The sequence below is a fragment of the Conger conger genome, chromosome 14 (assembly GCF_963514075.1).
Source record: "Conger conger chromosome 14, fConCon1.1, whole genome shotgun sequence".
In the NCBI taxonomy this organism is placed as follows: Eukaryota; Metazoa; Chordata; class Actinopteri; order Anguilliformes; family Congridae; genus Conger; species Conger conger.
The window spans coordinates 44,472,402-44,487,373 of record NC_083773.1 but is presented as its reverse complement, the minus strand read 5'-3'; the positions used below and the strand labels follow the sequence as shown (position 1 = coordinate 44,487,373).

The following is a 14,972-nucleotide window of genomic DNA, read 5'->3' as shown; positions in this document are numbered from 1 at the left end:
TCTCATGGCACTATAGTCCAGGGCACGCATTCAGTAAGCATTGAGAGTAGGACAGCTGATCCTTGGTCAGTTTTTCTGCAACATGATCCCAGCTCAATTCTTGTTCTGAAACGCTTTAATAAAACGGGCCCTGGCCTGTCGATTGATGCCCATTATGTACACATTAACAGCTGCTGCACTAAAAACAGGATGGTAAGCTAAATTAAGTGCAATGTGGATATAATGGTCGTATTCAATCATCATGGTTCAGAGAATCACGTGTCAGTCATACTGGTTCAGAGAATCACGTCTCAGACGTACTGAATGATCAGTTTGTGAATTTTTATATAATGATTGTGATCATGTATGAATTTAATTGAATTAGCAGTTTGTGCATTTGTGTAGTTTTATACAAGGATGATGATGTGTATGTTTTTGTTGTGCAGGTGACAGCCCAGGAGGCTTCCAGCCCTCCTCTCTGCCCCCGTCCCTCCCCGGGAAGATGCCTTCTGCCCTGAACTCCTCCGCCACCCAGAGTGCCCTGGGGGAGTCTCTGGAGCCGGACCTGTGGGAGATCCAGGGCGAGACCAGTGGAAGCCGGGCCGAGCCCACTTACGACCCGCCCGCCACAGACACGGTGCCCCTGACCCGCCCCACGCCCACCGGCTCAGATACAGCCCCCCTGACCCGCCCCACGCCCACCGGCTCAGACACAGACGCCGGACCAGTGCTCCGATGGGACAGCGCCGACGCCCAAGGGACAGTCCCTCCCAGTGAGGCGGAGGGAGGTCTCACACGTGCAGAAGTCTCCGTCCAGCTCACCACTGTCGGGGACCTAGCTGGGCTCTCACCTACGGACGAGACGGAGGGTGTGGACACTCTGTGGCTCGGTGGGGCTGGACTCTCTCCTACGGACGAGACGGAGGGCGTGGACACTCTGTGGCTCGGTGGGGCTGGACTCTCTCCTACGGACGAGACAGAGGGTGTGGATGCTGTGCGGCTGGGTGCTGGGCTCTCTCCTACGGACGAGATGGAGGGTTTGGATGCTGTGCGGCTGGGTGCTGGGCTCTCTCCTACGGACGAGACAGAGGGCGTGGACACTCTGTGGCTCGGTGGGGCTGGACTCTCTCCTACGGACGAGACGGAGGGCGTGGATGCTGTGCGGCTGGGTGGGGCTGGACTCTCTCCTACGCAGGAGACAGAGGGTGTGGATGCTGTGCAGCTGGGTGGTAGGCTCTCTCCTACGGACGAGATGGAGGGTTTGGATGCTGTGCGGCTGGGTGGGGCTGGACTCTCTCCTACGCAGGAGACAGAGGGTGTGGATGTATCCTCGATCCTGCAGCAGGAGGGGGGATGGTACTCCCCTACGGATCAGATGGAGGGTGTGGACGTGGGGCAGCAGGGCGGGGCAGGAGCAGAACCGCACGGCTCGGTTCATCACACTCCTCTCACCACGGTCCCCTCTGCCTCCCCCTCCTCCTCCTCATTCCCTCGCTCTGGGGCCTCCACAGACGCCCCCAGCACGGCCCCCCAGGGCCGGGCGCCCACGCTCGGGCATGGGGGCACCCACTTCAACTCTGACACTGATTTCCTGGACAAGCATCCGGCCCACGATCCACTGCAGGTACAGCCCAGCACCGCTCCTCACCTCATGATAGAGTATAGCCATATAATACAGCACAGCCCAGAATACCACAGCCCTAAACAGCACAGCCCAAAACACCACCACACAGCACAGCTCAGCCCAAACCACCACCACACAGCCAAAAACACCACCAGACAGCACAGCTCAGCCCAAAACACCACCAAACAGCACAGCTCAGCCCAAAACACCACCAGACAGCCCAAAACACCACCAAACAGCACAGCACAGCCCAAAACACCACCACACAGCTCAGCCCAAAACACCACCACACAGCCCAAAACACCACCGCATAGCACAGCCCAAAACACCACCACACAGCCCAGCCCAAAAAACCACCACACAGCACAGCTCAGCCCAAAACACCACCACACAGCACAGCATTTACATTTTAGTCATCTGGCAGACACTTTTAATCCAAAGCGACTTACAAGTGCATGGGTTCTTTCACAAGTTAAAGCATCACATCCATAACTAGTAAGATACACATTAAGTGCTGTTCTAAACATACAGTCATCATAAGTGCAATATATATATATATATATATTTTATTTTTTTTGGGGTTAGACAAGAGGGATAGGGATGGTAGGGACCAAGGTACAGTTTGAAAAGGTGTGTTTTAAGTCTGCGTCGAAATAGGGGGAGGGATTCTGCTGTCCTGACAGTAGTAGGCAAGTCATTCCACCACTGAGGAACCGGCTAGGAGGGAGTTGCAGTAATCCAGGAGGGAAATGACGAGCGCCTGGACTAGGAGCTGGATGGCTTTCTCCGTCAGGAGATGACGGATACGGCGTATATTTTAGAGGAAGGACCTGCAGGTTCGGGCAGTGGAGGATACTTGTGGAGCCGGGGTGAGGCTGTTATCAAGAGATTCTTTGGCGTATGGGAGGAGGAAACTACAAAGTCCTCAACAGTCAGTGAGAGGTCGATTGTTGGAGAGGACTTGGCAGGGATGTTGAGAAGCTCAGTCTTGGCAAGGTTAAGCTTCAGGTGGTGGGAAGTCATCCACGCAGAGGTATCAGCCAAGCAGGCAGAGATCTGTGTGGTGACCTGGGTATTGGGGGGGAAGGAAAGAAAGAGTTGGGTGTCATCGGCATAAGAATGGTAAGAAAAGCCATGGGAAGAGATAACAGAAACAAGAGACATGGTGTATAGAGAGAAGAGGAGAGGACAAATAACTGAGCCCTGCGGGACTCCAGTTCATAGGGGGTGAGGGTCAAAGACTGAGCCCCTCCAAGTCACCTCGTAGGAACGAGCAGAGAGGTAGGAGGAAAACCATGCCAGTGCAGATCCTGTGACACCCATCCCAGTCAGCGATGAGAGCAGAATCTCATGGTTGACTGTATCAAAGGCGGCCGACAGGTCGAGGAAGATAAGGACAGAGGAGAGGGATTTGGCTTTGGCAGAGTGGAGTGGCCACTCTTGAAGCCAGACTGTTTGGGATCGTGGAGATTATTCTGGAGAAGACAAGTGGACAGTTGGGAGCAGACCGCCATTCCAGAGTTTTAGCGAGAAAGGGAAGAAGAGAGACAGTCCGGTAGTTATTCAGAGCAGAGGGGTCAAGAGTACGTTTTTTGAGCAGGGGAGTGACTGGCCCTCTTCAGCAAAGAGAGGGAGGTGTTGATTAGAGAGGAGAGAAAAGGGAGAATGTCATGAGAGATAGATTGTAGAAGGGGAGAGGGGATGGGGTCAAGAGGACAGGTGGTCGGACGGTGGGATGTAAGGAGTTTCAAAGTATCGGAGTCAGAGAGGGGAGAAAAGGAGGATAGGGAGTTGGGGAAGGTAGGAGGGTCAGCAGGGGGAGAGGGTGGAGAGAAGGAATTGCAAATGGCATCGACCTTCTTTTCAAAGAAAGTCATCAGGTGTGAGTGATGAGGGAGGTGGGTGGGAGGGGGGGCCAGAAGAGAGGAGAAGGTTGAAAACAGTTTGCGGGGATTAGAGGCGGCTGCATTAATTTTCGAGTGAAAGAAGGAAGATTTAGCTAGAGAGACAGAGGAATAGAAAGATGATAGGAGGGCATGGAAGGAAGCTATATCACTGGGGAGACAGGACCTTTTCCATTTTCTCTCCGCTGCCCGCAGTTTGGTTCGGACAGCTCATAGAGCATTAGAAAGCCAAGGACTGGGGGGGGAGGCCCGGGCTAATTTGGTGGTATGGGGACACAGAGAGTCAAAGGAAGATGAGAGGGAGGACATGAGGGTTGTTGCAGCATCGTCGGGAGACAGTCGAGAGAAAGATTCCGCGGATTGTAGATGGGAGGAGGTAGACAGGTGGTGTAGATTCCGCCGACAGGTGACAGTGGATGGTAGGGGAGGGATGGATGGGTGTTAGAGGAGAGTGGAACAGAAAAAGAGATGAAGGAGTGGTCAGATATATGGAGTGGTTTTACAGAGAGGTTGGTTGTTGTGCAGCTCCTTGTGAAGATCAGGTCAAGAAGGTTGCCTGCTTTGTGGGTGGGAGGGGAAAGTGTGAGGGTAAGATCAAAAGAAGAAAGGAGGGAGAGAAAGGTAGACTGGGTGGACTCAGACGAGTTCAGGTTGAAGTCACCCAGGAGGATCAGGGGAGTGGGGGGCGATAAACAACAATAATAAAGAGATTGCATGGGAAAGTAACAGAAACCGCATGAAATTCAAAAGAGGAGAAGGAGAAAGATCAGGAGAAGACACTAGATCTCCTTGAGGATGAGATTAGGAGACCTGTGCCACCTCCTCTGCCAGAGGTTCTGGGTGTGTGGGAAAAAGAGAAGAAAGAGGATAGGGCAGCCGGGGTGGCTGTGTTCTCTGGTGAGAGCCACGTTTCAGTTAAGGCAAGAAAGTCAAAGTTGAGGTGGGAGGCATAGGCTGATATGAAGTCTGCTTTCTAGGCGGCGGACTGGCAGTACCTAAGCCACACAGAGATCATCACCAGCAGATCTGGGAGGGAAGATCAGGTTCGAGATATTCCGCCCATGTTGGTGGGAAGCAAACCTCCTGCCTGACTGGGACCTGGGGAGAGGAGAGGAATGAGAAGGAAACGCATGGAGGGAACTAGGGTGGACAAGAGGAATCCTACGCAGTGAAGTGAGGGCAGGCAGCAAAAACTAAATCAAATCAGGCTCTCAGACAGCCTGGATGGACACCCGTAGATAGACACCCTCGACTTTGTACGCCTGCAACTTCGTACGACGAGGCAACTAGATTAGACTGCTTAAATAACTAGCTGACACTGAATCATAGAAAATGCTACCAACCCACTGGAGAACACTAATGCACACTGAAGTGAGTTCAGCTGTGCAAATGTTCAGCAAATGTGGGTATCAGATTAGATACAATGGCGATGTGCATTTCCCTATGAGACTGTGTATCCCTGTGTAGACTGCAGTCTGAGTGGTTCTTCCCCTCCCCTCCCTCTCAGGTCATTTGTGTGGATTGGAGTGACCTCACAGGGAAGGGCTACGTCATCCTCAACATGTCTGACAACCTTGATTGTGTAAGTATTGTGAGGTTTCTCTCTTTTTTCATTAGCAACCTTTTGTTGACATTTTCCACAAGTGTACCCACCAGTAGTGGTTGACATGTAGATTAGACCACAATCGTTCTTATCGGGACATAATAACAGTCCTCAGCTGCCTTTCGTTGTCTATCAACAAAATGTAGCTAAAATGGCTGATTAACAAATTAGATGAAGTTGGCATGAAATCCAGATATGGAGATCCCCCCACCCCCATCCGGTTTTTATGGTTTACGGAAATGGAAAAATAAACCAAAATTATACAGAATACAGTGCATAAACCAGACCTGCATTATAACAAGCCTCAAACTTATTCTCAAACTCAAATAAAGTTTTGAGAGTGTAACTTGGCACAAGACAGCACCAGAACGTTTATATCACCCCCCAACCTTTTGTTTGAATCAGTGTGCCATTGGTTGTTCTTTAAAAAGACAAATTGCTTCATCACTCTCCACAAACCCTCTGCTTAATGAGCGACTGCCACTTTAATACCAAAGGAGATTGGCGCTCCAGACTGCCCTTAATCACTGTAAGTACCCTCCTTCCCTGCTATGGCAGCTGTGCCCCCCCCAATGATACCAGACTGGCCCTGAGAAGTGTTTCACATCACCATGGAAACAGCGCAAATCCATTCATTGTAATCAACATGAGCCTTTTAGTCACGACAGCAGCAGCGTCAAAAGAATGAACCACATGTGAATTGTTTGATTATAAATATGAAATTGCAAATCAAGAAAATAAAGACGTCCCAAACATTATGGAGCTCCTATATATATATAGTGAGCACCATAACACATTGGACAGTGACACATTTTTTTTAAATTGTGGTTCTCTATTCTCGCACTTTGAGTGTGAAAGGATACAATAACAATGAGGTTGAAGTGTAGACTGTCAGCTTCAATTTGAGGGTATTTTCATCAAATGTGTCACTGGCAATGAATTATGGTGCTCACTGTATATATGACATATTGACCCGTATACAATGAACAATACTGACTTCATTCAGTTTATTTAAAAGAAATTGTGAAAATAAAGTGCTACCAATACAAAACAATGTAGGCAAAAATGCAAAAAATGAAGTCACAAACAGGGAAAAAATCTGGAACATGGACTGAAGTACAAAGTGCTGCTCCAGGCTTTACTTTGTGCAGTTATCCATATAAATCCATAATCCTGCTTTGTGGAACAGGGCCCTGGTAAGAGACCTTGACCCCAACTGTGCAAAATGTGAGGGTAATGTGCGAAACTAATAAAGATTTATGAAGCAAAATGCAAGCAGTGTGCCCTGGAGTGTCCCTTCCTGGCTCAGAATCTAGCCCAAAAGTCAGAATATAATCATATAAAATATCTCAGGGTCCTAAAGCACTCGTATAAAATGCTTTTTGTCCATAAAGCCATATACATTTTCCCATTTTTGGTTTGAGATTAAATATTGATATCACATTGAAAAATAATGTAAGTTTTCTGTATTCTAGAGGATATAATATTTGGTTGCGAAGGGATTTGAACACTCAATTTCATTGTGAGAGGTACGAGTTCTAACACAGCATGCCACAATGTGCCGTCCTGGTGTCGCTTCACTCCCCCAAATCTATATCAGCATGGGTAGAATGGGTTTTTTTTGTGCGCTGCGAATGAGTCAGCAAAAATTGGTCAAAGCTTCCAATAACCGGAGGAAAACAAAAACGATCAATTGCATGTCTGTACATTGCTGCGTAACGTTATAAATGCCTTTATACTGCTGTAGCGAAAAATAAAATAAAATAAACACTGCTACGCTCAGCCCCGAATCAGCGTTCTAATTTTACGGTTGTACATGACATACACGGTCTGATCTAGGTAAAGTAGTTTGCAATCAAACACGGTGTAAATAGCAACTGGGGTGCAATTTAGGCCTTCCCCCACTTACCCTTGCATGTTTGTTTCAAAAACGGATTGTATAAATGACCTCTGAATCTTGAAAGGACGTTTCTCCATTTAAAACCAATGGTAAAATTACAAATGTATTCCATATTTAGTCGCAGATAGTATAGCTACGTGGTATAATTACACAATAATTCCTCTTGTTTATTTTGCTAATCAGTGAGCAGCATTTTTCACCAATGTATTGGAATGCCGTTATTTTTGTCTTTATCTTGTTTGTATGAAGCAATAACGATTTTTGGTGGTGAAATGGTCATGTATCCTTGAGTTCATGCCCCCAGATAGACGCTCCAGTGAGTCACGGTAGTTGCAGATGAGACCAGGCTGGGGGTTCTTGTCACCTGGCCGAACAAGACGACAACGGTGGCCCCATATTTGATTTTCTGTTCCGCTTCGTAATGAAACTGGAACACATGGCTTGTTGCTTCCTCTCATAGTTTGGTTGAATGTATGACTTGAGCAGTCTCATTGCGCCAGTATCGTGGGCACTAGGGGGCTTGCACGAAGGTTATTGCAGTGAAATGAACACAAATGATCCTTTCCCAATGCGAAGAAAATGTTTCAAAATTTCAGGGGAGAGCACGCCAAAGCAGTGGTATTATTATTTTAAATTAACACAATTTTATGATAATAATCTAGGCATTAAAAAGTAGAGATTAAAACAAATTGATGAAACAAATCGGTTTAAAAAAAGATTAAAACAAATAAAAATAGTGCAGAGAGTATCCCATATGAGAATAGGATTTCTTTCTGACAGGCAGATAAATTGGTCTCTGTCTACTCAGCACCCACCCCAGAAATAAATAAATAAATAAATAAATAAATAAACAAACAAATAAAGAGGTCGAGGATATATCTGCATTCACAGGAATGGTTATTATTTTGCTTAATCCGCCGCCTTTGCTAGGCTAGGCAGTGTAGCTGTAGTTGTATGCTGTCTCAGTCTTTCTGTTCACGAGCCTTGTGCGACCATCTAATGGATCTAAATAAAGAAACATCATGATGGAAATGCCCACGGTAGCTTATGTTGCAGGTATAGCCTCCCCAGGTAGCTTATTTTGCAGGTATCCAAACCCACACATCGCAACATTTTTTAAATTGAAATTGCTTAAACTTGCATGTACACTCACCAAACACTTTATTTGGAACATTTTTACTTTATTACACCTACTTATTCATGCGATTATCTAATCAGCCAATCGTGTGGCAGCAGTGCAATGCATACAATCATGTAGATACGAGTCAGGAGCTTCAGTTAATGTTCACATCAACCAACAGAATGGGGAACAAATGTGATCTAAGTGACTTTGACCATGGAATGATTGTTGGTGGCAGACAGGGTGGTTTGAGTATCTCAGAAAATGCTGATCTCCTGGGATTTTCACACAGAACTGTGAGCAGCAGTTCTGCAGACAGAAACGTCTTGGTAAAAAGAGACATTTGGCCAGACTGGTCAAAGCAGACAGGAAGGTGACAGTAACGCAAATAACCACACATTACAATAGTGGTATGCAGAAGAGCATCTCTGAACAAACAACACATCATAAGTCTTAAGTGCATAGGCTAGATTTATTAAAAATAAGTAATAAATACCTAATAAAGTGCTCGTTGAGTATATATTGGCTGATTTTGCACAACAGACAACAAGTCTTTAATTTTCAGCAGAGAGGCAGACATATGACTGGTGATGCACATTCTGATGGTACACCTGTGTAGTAAAATGCCATTGCATAACTAGAGAAATGATCAAAGGTTAAAGATCAAAGGTCACCCTGCCATGAGCATTTCAGCATCAGAAATATACCTTTTCATGGCTGGCTTTGAGGTATATTGATTACCTTTGTTCCAAAATAGACATGCAGTTGGTGTCAGTGGCTAATATCAAGTGTATTCCCCTAGAAAGTCCACACACTGACATGTGTCCACCGTGGCACCTGCATGTTCATTTAGAATATCATCAGTTCTATTTCAAGTCCTTTGCCTTACATCATGTTCATTTTAGCAGATGCTCTGGTCATTGTGGCCATAAATATAAATGAATGAATCTAAAGCCCTGCCCCGGGGTCTTCTACTCATTGTACTGCACCCCTTACGCCTGTTGTGGTTCTGGGCTGTGCTTGTTGTGTGTGGCCCCTGATGCGTGTTGTGGTTCTGGGCTGTGCTTGTTGTGTGTGGCCCCTGATGCGTGTTGTGGTTCTGGGCTGTGCTTGTTGTGTGTGGCCCCTGATGCGTGTTGTGGTTCTGGGCTGTGCTTGGTGTGTGTGGCCCCTGATGCGTGTTGTGGTTCTGGGCTGTCCTTGTTGTGTGTGGCCCCTGATGCGTGTTGTGGTTCTGGGCTGTGCTTGTTGTGTGTGGTCCCTGAGGCTTGTTGTGGTTCTGTGCTGCCAGGATGAGTTTCGTGTGGAGAGCGGAGACCAGCTCTTGGACCTTCTGGAGACAGCGTTCTCGCGGAAGATGAACAGCCCCCGGGGGTCCTGGCAGGTTTCCCTCAGCAAGCCCACCCGCCAGGATCGCCAGCTCCTCCTGACCGTGGCCAGTGAGCAGGGTGAGCTTCCAGACCCTCAGGCGTACAGCCAATCCCGTTTCACTCTGGAACGTGGAGCCCAATCCCAGGCACACAGTGCATCGAACCGACCAGGTGCCAGCAGTGTTCCACGGTATTAGAAAAGCGTAATTAGGAAAAATTCACAGCTTCGAAAAATTCTTGGATTGCAATTGTGTTTGGAACAAAAACCAAGATGCACAGGGGGGTGCCCATGACTCAGTTTGAGAACCACTATGATATAGGACTCCAGGCTGGTCTTTGGGTCACACACTGAGAAACACTGCTCTAGATGCAATTCTAGGTTAAACTAAGCCAGGCCTTACTTCTGGAAGTATATCCTGTACTGTGCAAAGCTGCATGTAAACAGAAAAAGGAAGGTTAAAAAAATTAGTGATAAAAGATATATAACGACCCTTTTTCTTCTTTTCCTACAGGAGTGATTGCCACTAAGGAAGTGCTGTCAATGCTTGGAGAAATCAGGAGAGGATTACATGATGTAAGATTTCTTTCTTCTATTAAGGTTCCATAGACACATATACGGCCAAGTCCAGAATGATTGGCATCCTTGATAAATAAGACCATAAACCTGTAAAAACAATAATAATAATGCAGATAGTGCTTTATTAATGATTCAATGGAATCAATCAAAGTCTTACATTTATTGAAAGGAAAATGTATTTCCCCAAAAAAAGGTTTAACAATTATTGGCACCCCTGGTTTAATACTTTGTGCCAACAGACAACGTGTCGTGGTTTGTGGTTTGAGAACACATTTTTGGGGATTTTTGAACATTGATATCATTGGGTTTGCGCTTCAGTTCAGACCACAGGTTGGCCATTGCATGGATGTTGTTTTCACTTAATCAAATGATTAAGAAATCTGTGTGGATTTTGAAAATCTACCTTTGACTAAGTCTCAGCTTCCTAACAGAGGCAACCAGACTTTCTGCCAAAATTTCCTGGTACTACGTTGAATTAGTTTTGGGTGGATTCACATCAAGCAGACTCGATAACTGATTGTACATTGGCTGGGGTGGAATTTGATTGGGCCCCAAAAGAGTTGCACCTCGGCATCCATGAACACAGACACACAACAGGGAAATATCTAGCATAAATTATTGACACTGGTTAAATGTGTAGCATATCTGCTGCAGTTTGTTAAAGCTACAACACTGGACAAATCCCCTTTCAAATTTGATGACAACATCACCAATATCATTCTGCATAGGTTTTTCTAAGCTATGTCTAGGCAGCTTTCTAAAATGCACATTTGGAGACTCATGGACACAAATTGATATTATGGGTTTTTAATAAGATTTAATAAGCCTTTTGTAAGGATTTTTCGGCGCACATGTGACACATTCTGCCCAGGACGCATGTGTTATATGTGTGAGGCTGGTGCACGGGGCTGGAACCGCAGTATGCGTGTGATCTGAGTCATCCTTAATGCTTCTCTTCTTAAGGCATATGCCTTTGCTATACACTGCAGACAACTGAGGTCAAAAGACAAGATCCGAATTTAAGATTTATTTCCTGGTATTTCTATCTAGATTTGTTAAATAACTTAGAACATATCACCTTTTGTATCAGACCACCTCATATTTAGGGGAGCAAAAGTATTGGAACATGACTGACAGGTGTTTCTTATTGCCCAGGTGCCCTGTTAGATTGATCGGCTAAACAGTAAATTGTTCCGAATGTCTACTCTTGGTTTTAACCTTGGTTTTTGCCCGTCAAAATGAACTTGTGCTTTTTAAAAGAGGAATTACAGATAATATCCATCAAAGGTTAAGCGATTCAAAGCAAATGTTCTTCATTGAACTGCAGTGCTTCCGAGAAAGTCAATGAGAGACAAGAACGCAATACCACCAACTATTGTTGAGACGCCACCGATACCATGGCCCCCAGTTATGAATGTTTAAAATTCCCCACGCCTGAAATGAAATATTTTCTTGTTTGTGTGAATTTAGATCGGCATCCAGAACTACACCAGTGTGTCGAGCTGCCAGTCCCAGCCCAGCCAGACCCGCAGTGACTATGGCAAGCTGTTTGTGGTCCTGGTCATCATCGGGTCGGTGTGCGTGGTCATCATCGCCTCTGGACTCATTTACATCTGCTGGCAGCGTCGCCTGCCTAAGATGAAGAATATGGTAGGAGAGACCGTCTCAGACCTCTGTCCTTCAACTGCAGTACTTTAGGCACTGCTGACATTTACAATCGCAGAGAATTTTAAACAATATTTTATTATCCTAAGTTGAATATTTCATTTCATTTCCATTTTATTTTCACCGGAATGTGTTCAGAGTAACAGGGATGTGGGCTATGTTCACAGTAACAGGGATGTGGGCTATGTTCACAGTAACAGGGATGTGGGCTATGTTCACAGTAGCAGGGATGTGAGCTATGTTCAGAGTAACAGGGATGTGGGCTATGTTCACAGTAACAGGGATGTGGGCTATGTTCACAGTAGCAGGGATGTGGGCTATGTTCACAGTAGCAGGGATGTGAGCTATGTTCACAGTAACAGGGATGTGGGCTATGTTCACAGTAACAGGGATGTGGGCTATGTTCACAGTAACAGGGATGTGAGCTATGTTCACAGTAACAGGGATGTGAGCTATGTTCACAGTAGCTGGGATGTGGGCTACTCTCAGTGAGAGCAGATGCACCTGGGTCCACATTAGTAGCTCTCGTACAGGCCCCGAGACCATAGATATAAAAGGCTGCTTATAACAATGTGGTTTTGATGTAATGTTTACATCAGCAAGGTCTAAATTAAGTCTTTTAAAACGACACACAACTTTGGAGGTGGCAGGAAATAGCCAATCGTCCTGGTAATTTAACCCTGGAACTCCCTGTGAGGTCAGAAGCGACAGAACTGCGGCCTGTTGCTGTTATGCGAGTGGTGTGACGACCTCTGTTATAAACTTTTGTATCTGCAGCTTTTCTGAATGTGTTTGCCTGAGATTGGCAATTTCCACTTCTTTTGTGAGAGACTTGTGGATTGGTGATTACGTTGACTTTGTGTATGATCATATTTGTGCTTGGCTTACGACATTTGCCTCACCCTTTTCTGATTGGATTTGTGTATGACCATTGCCTCGTCTGTTCTGATTCTCTCGCCTACACCCTTTTGATTTGTTTGTTGACGGGTTTTGACCCTTGCTTCCTCCTCCCTGCCCAGCTCTTTTCAGTTTGTTTGACCCAGTGACTTACTCGTGCTTGACCCTGTTCCACTTTGACTTTGCCCCTCTGCTCGTTGTACAGTGACTCCAGTTATTTAGAGCATTTCTAGCTGGATTGCATCCTTCCATCGGGACACTATTTATTATTTTTCCTTTATTGTTTTTGAAAGGTGATCCTGGGAGGAGATTGGGGTTGGCTACACGCCTGCTTCGAGCCCGGTAAACCTTCAAAGACTAGTGGTTTATTTAGGCTTGGACAGGCAGACCGGAGTTACTCGCTACTTTTAGTGTTTATTCCCACCCCCAAATCCACACCCCTCTACCCTGTTATGGCCTGACCCGAGGCCTGGCCATACCAACGGTGTGTTGCTGTGATGTAATCGTGTGATATTGAATATAGAATTTAATAAATCCCTCGTCCTCGCTGAATGAAATTAGATTAGTCTCATCTGCTTTTTTTTTTGTTTTTAATTCCCCCCTACTTTTCAGTCCCGTGGCGAGGAGCTCCGTTTCATGGAGAACGGCTGCCATGACAACCCCACCTTGGACGTCGCCAGCAACGGCCAATCGGAAATGGCGGAGAAGAAACACAGCGCCAATGGAGTGGCGGCCGGGGCTGGGGGGGGCGGCGGCTGGCACGTCCTGGTCAACAAGCCGGGCAAAGAGGAGCCCGAAGCCCTGGAGGAAGACACCCATCTTTAATGCGCAGAGCGGAGAGGGGGGAGAGCTCACAAAAAACACACACATCCACACCTCACGGCACGCAGCTCCAACAGGCTCTCCAGAACATCCGCTCGCCCAAACCCAGCTTACAGACTTCTCTGGGAGCAAAGAAACACACGCTATTTATGAGAACCATTCATAAAACAGAGGACTATCAACTTACTTTGCTTGGGGCGGGGTTCTAAAGGCTACTGTAAGGATGTAGTAATGGAACTGGGACAGTTGTTTAAAACAATGTGTAAACGTCATAGGGATAAATGTTTTCTCTGAATAATATGAACGGTTGAATGAAGTCCTGGTTTGTGGGTGACTATGGTTGTGTTGAAAGAAGTCGAGCCTTAACTCCCCGTTGCGGTTCCCATCATCACCCGATCACAATCACAATGGACCCGTGCAGAATGGCCTGGCCAGGGCCAGAGGTGACAGCACTTATATATGACCCAGCAGTTAAACCCACAGTACTTAACAGAACTGGGCTATTTGTATGCACTTGCAGGCTTGTTTTTGGCTGTGCTTGCCTTGTAACTTACTTAGTTTTTGAAAATGAATGTTATCTGACCAAATGCAAATGCCTCTATTATGGTAGCACTGAAAATAAAACTGAACATGTGCAATGTTAAAGTTGTCTTCTTGTTAAACGGTCATGGGTGTTGCGTCCTGTCCTGCTTGCAGTGATCCAAGTGGGCTGCAGCCTTCTCTGGCTCTGTACATTTACGTCTGAAAGACACAATATTCAAAGTATGATGATATCTAAAATGGTGGGAAATGGAAATTAGCTTTTCACTCGTGTGGCTTTTTAGAGGATCTTTTTGAGAGTTTTTTGCTGTGCACTTTGAGCACCTGCTTGTACTGCTGGTAATTAGTACAGAGTGTTGTGTATATTTGAACACATCACATGTGCACAATCAAACTATATGACAGTTTTTACATGCAATGTTACCACCCATTTTAATATGTGGGTGCAATGCGTAAATGTAGCAGTACTGTGCAATTCTCCATTGTTTATTTAAGGGCTGTAGGCTGCACCATTTGTGATAACCATACATTGACAGGCAAGTAAACCGTTGTACATTTAAAAATGATTTATCTGTTTCTTTAATAGCTGAATTTCTGTATATGCGTATGTTTATGTATATAAATTGAATTCATTGAAGTTTTTGGCTGAGTTTGTTGATTTTGTAACATTTTGGGATGTACACGATTGACACTTTTTTGACAGTATCAGCACATTTTGTTTTCCACAAAGGTCTTGCACCTGGGTCAAATACATGTTTTTTTCTTTTATTCAGATACCTATCTGTGCTCAGTTGATCTTGCCTGGTGCAGTTGAGCCAAGCAAGAGTACCGGAAAGGCATGGTTTGTAGTTTTTGAGATTATTTAATAGGTTCAAATAACCCAGGTCTGATAAACATGTTAGTTATTGTTAACCTGAAGCTGTGCAGCTCTCTGGTCAATAGCACAACTGCACCATCTAGTGACTGATGGA

The 14,972-nt window shown here is 45.8% G+C and overlaps 1 protein-coding gene across 1 annotated transcript in view; it reads left to right on the top strand.

The window, feature by feature from the left end:
- The window catches only part of podxl2 (podocalyxin-like 2), a 32,209-nt gene extending 17,571 nt beyond the window's left edge, over window positions 1-14,638 (top strand). The window contains exons 3-8 of the mRNA XM_061220304.1: window positions 426-1,603; window positions 5,015-5,089; window positions 9,422-9,578; window positions 10,013-10,074; window positions 11,548-11,727; window positions 13,252-14,638. Of these exons, the coding sequence (XP_061076288.1) occupies window positions 426-1,603; window positions 5,015-5,089; window positions 9,422-9,578; window positions 10,013-10,074; window positions 11,548-11,727; window positions 13,252-13,464 (1,865 nt within the window). The 3' untranslated portion in view covers window positions 13,465-14,638. The remainder of the gene's footprint in view (window positions 1-425; window positions 1,604-5,014; window positions 5,090-9,421; window positions 9,579-10,012; window positions 10,075-11,547; window positions 11,728-13,251) is intronic.
- The last annotated feature ends 334 nt before the right edge of the window (window positions 14,639-14,972 follow it).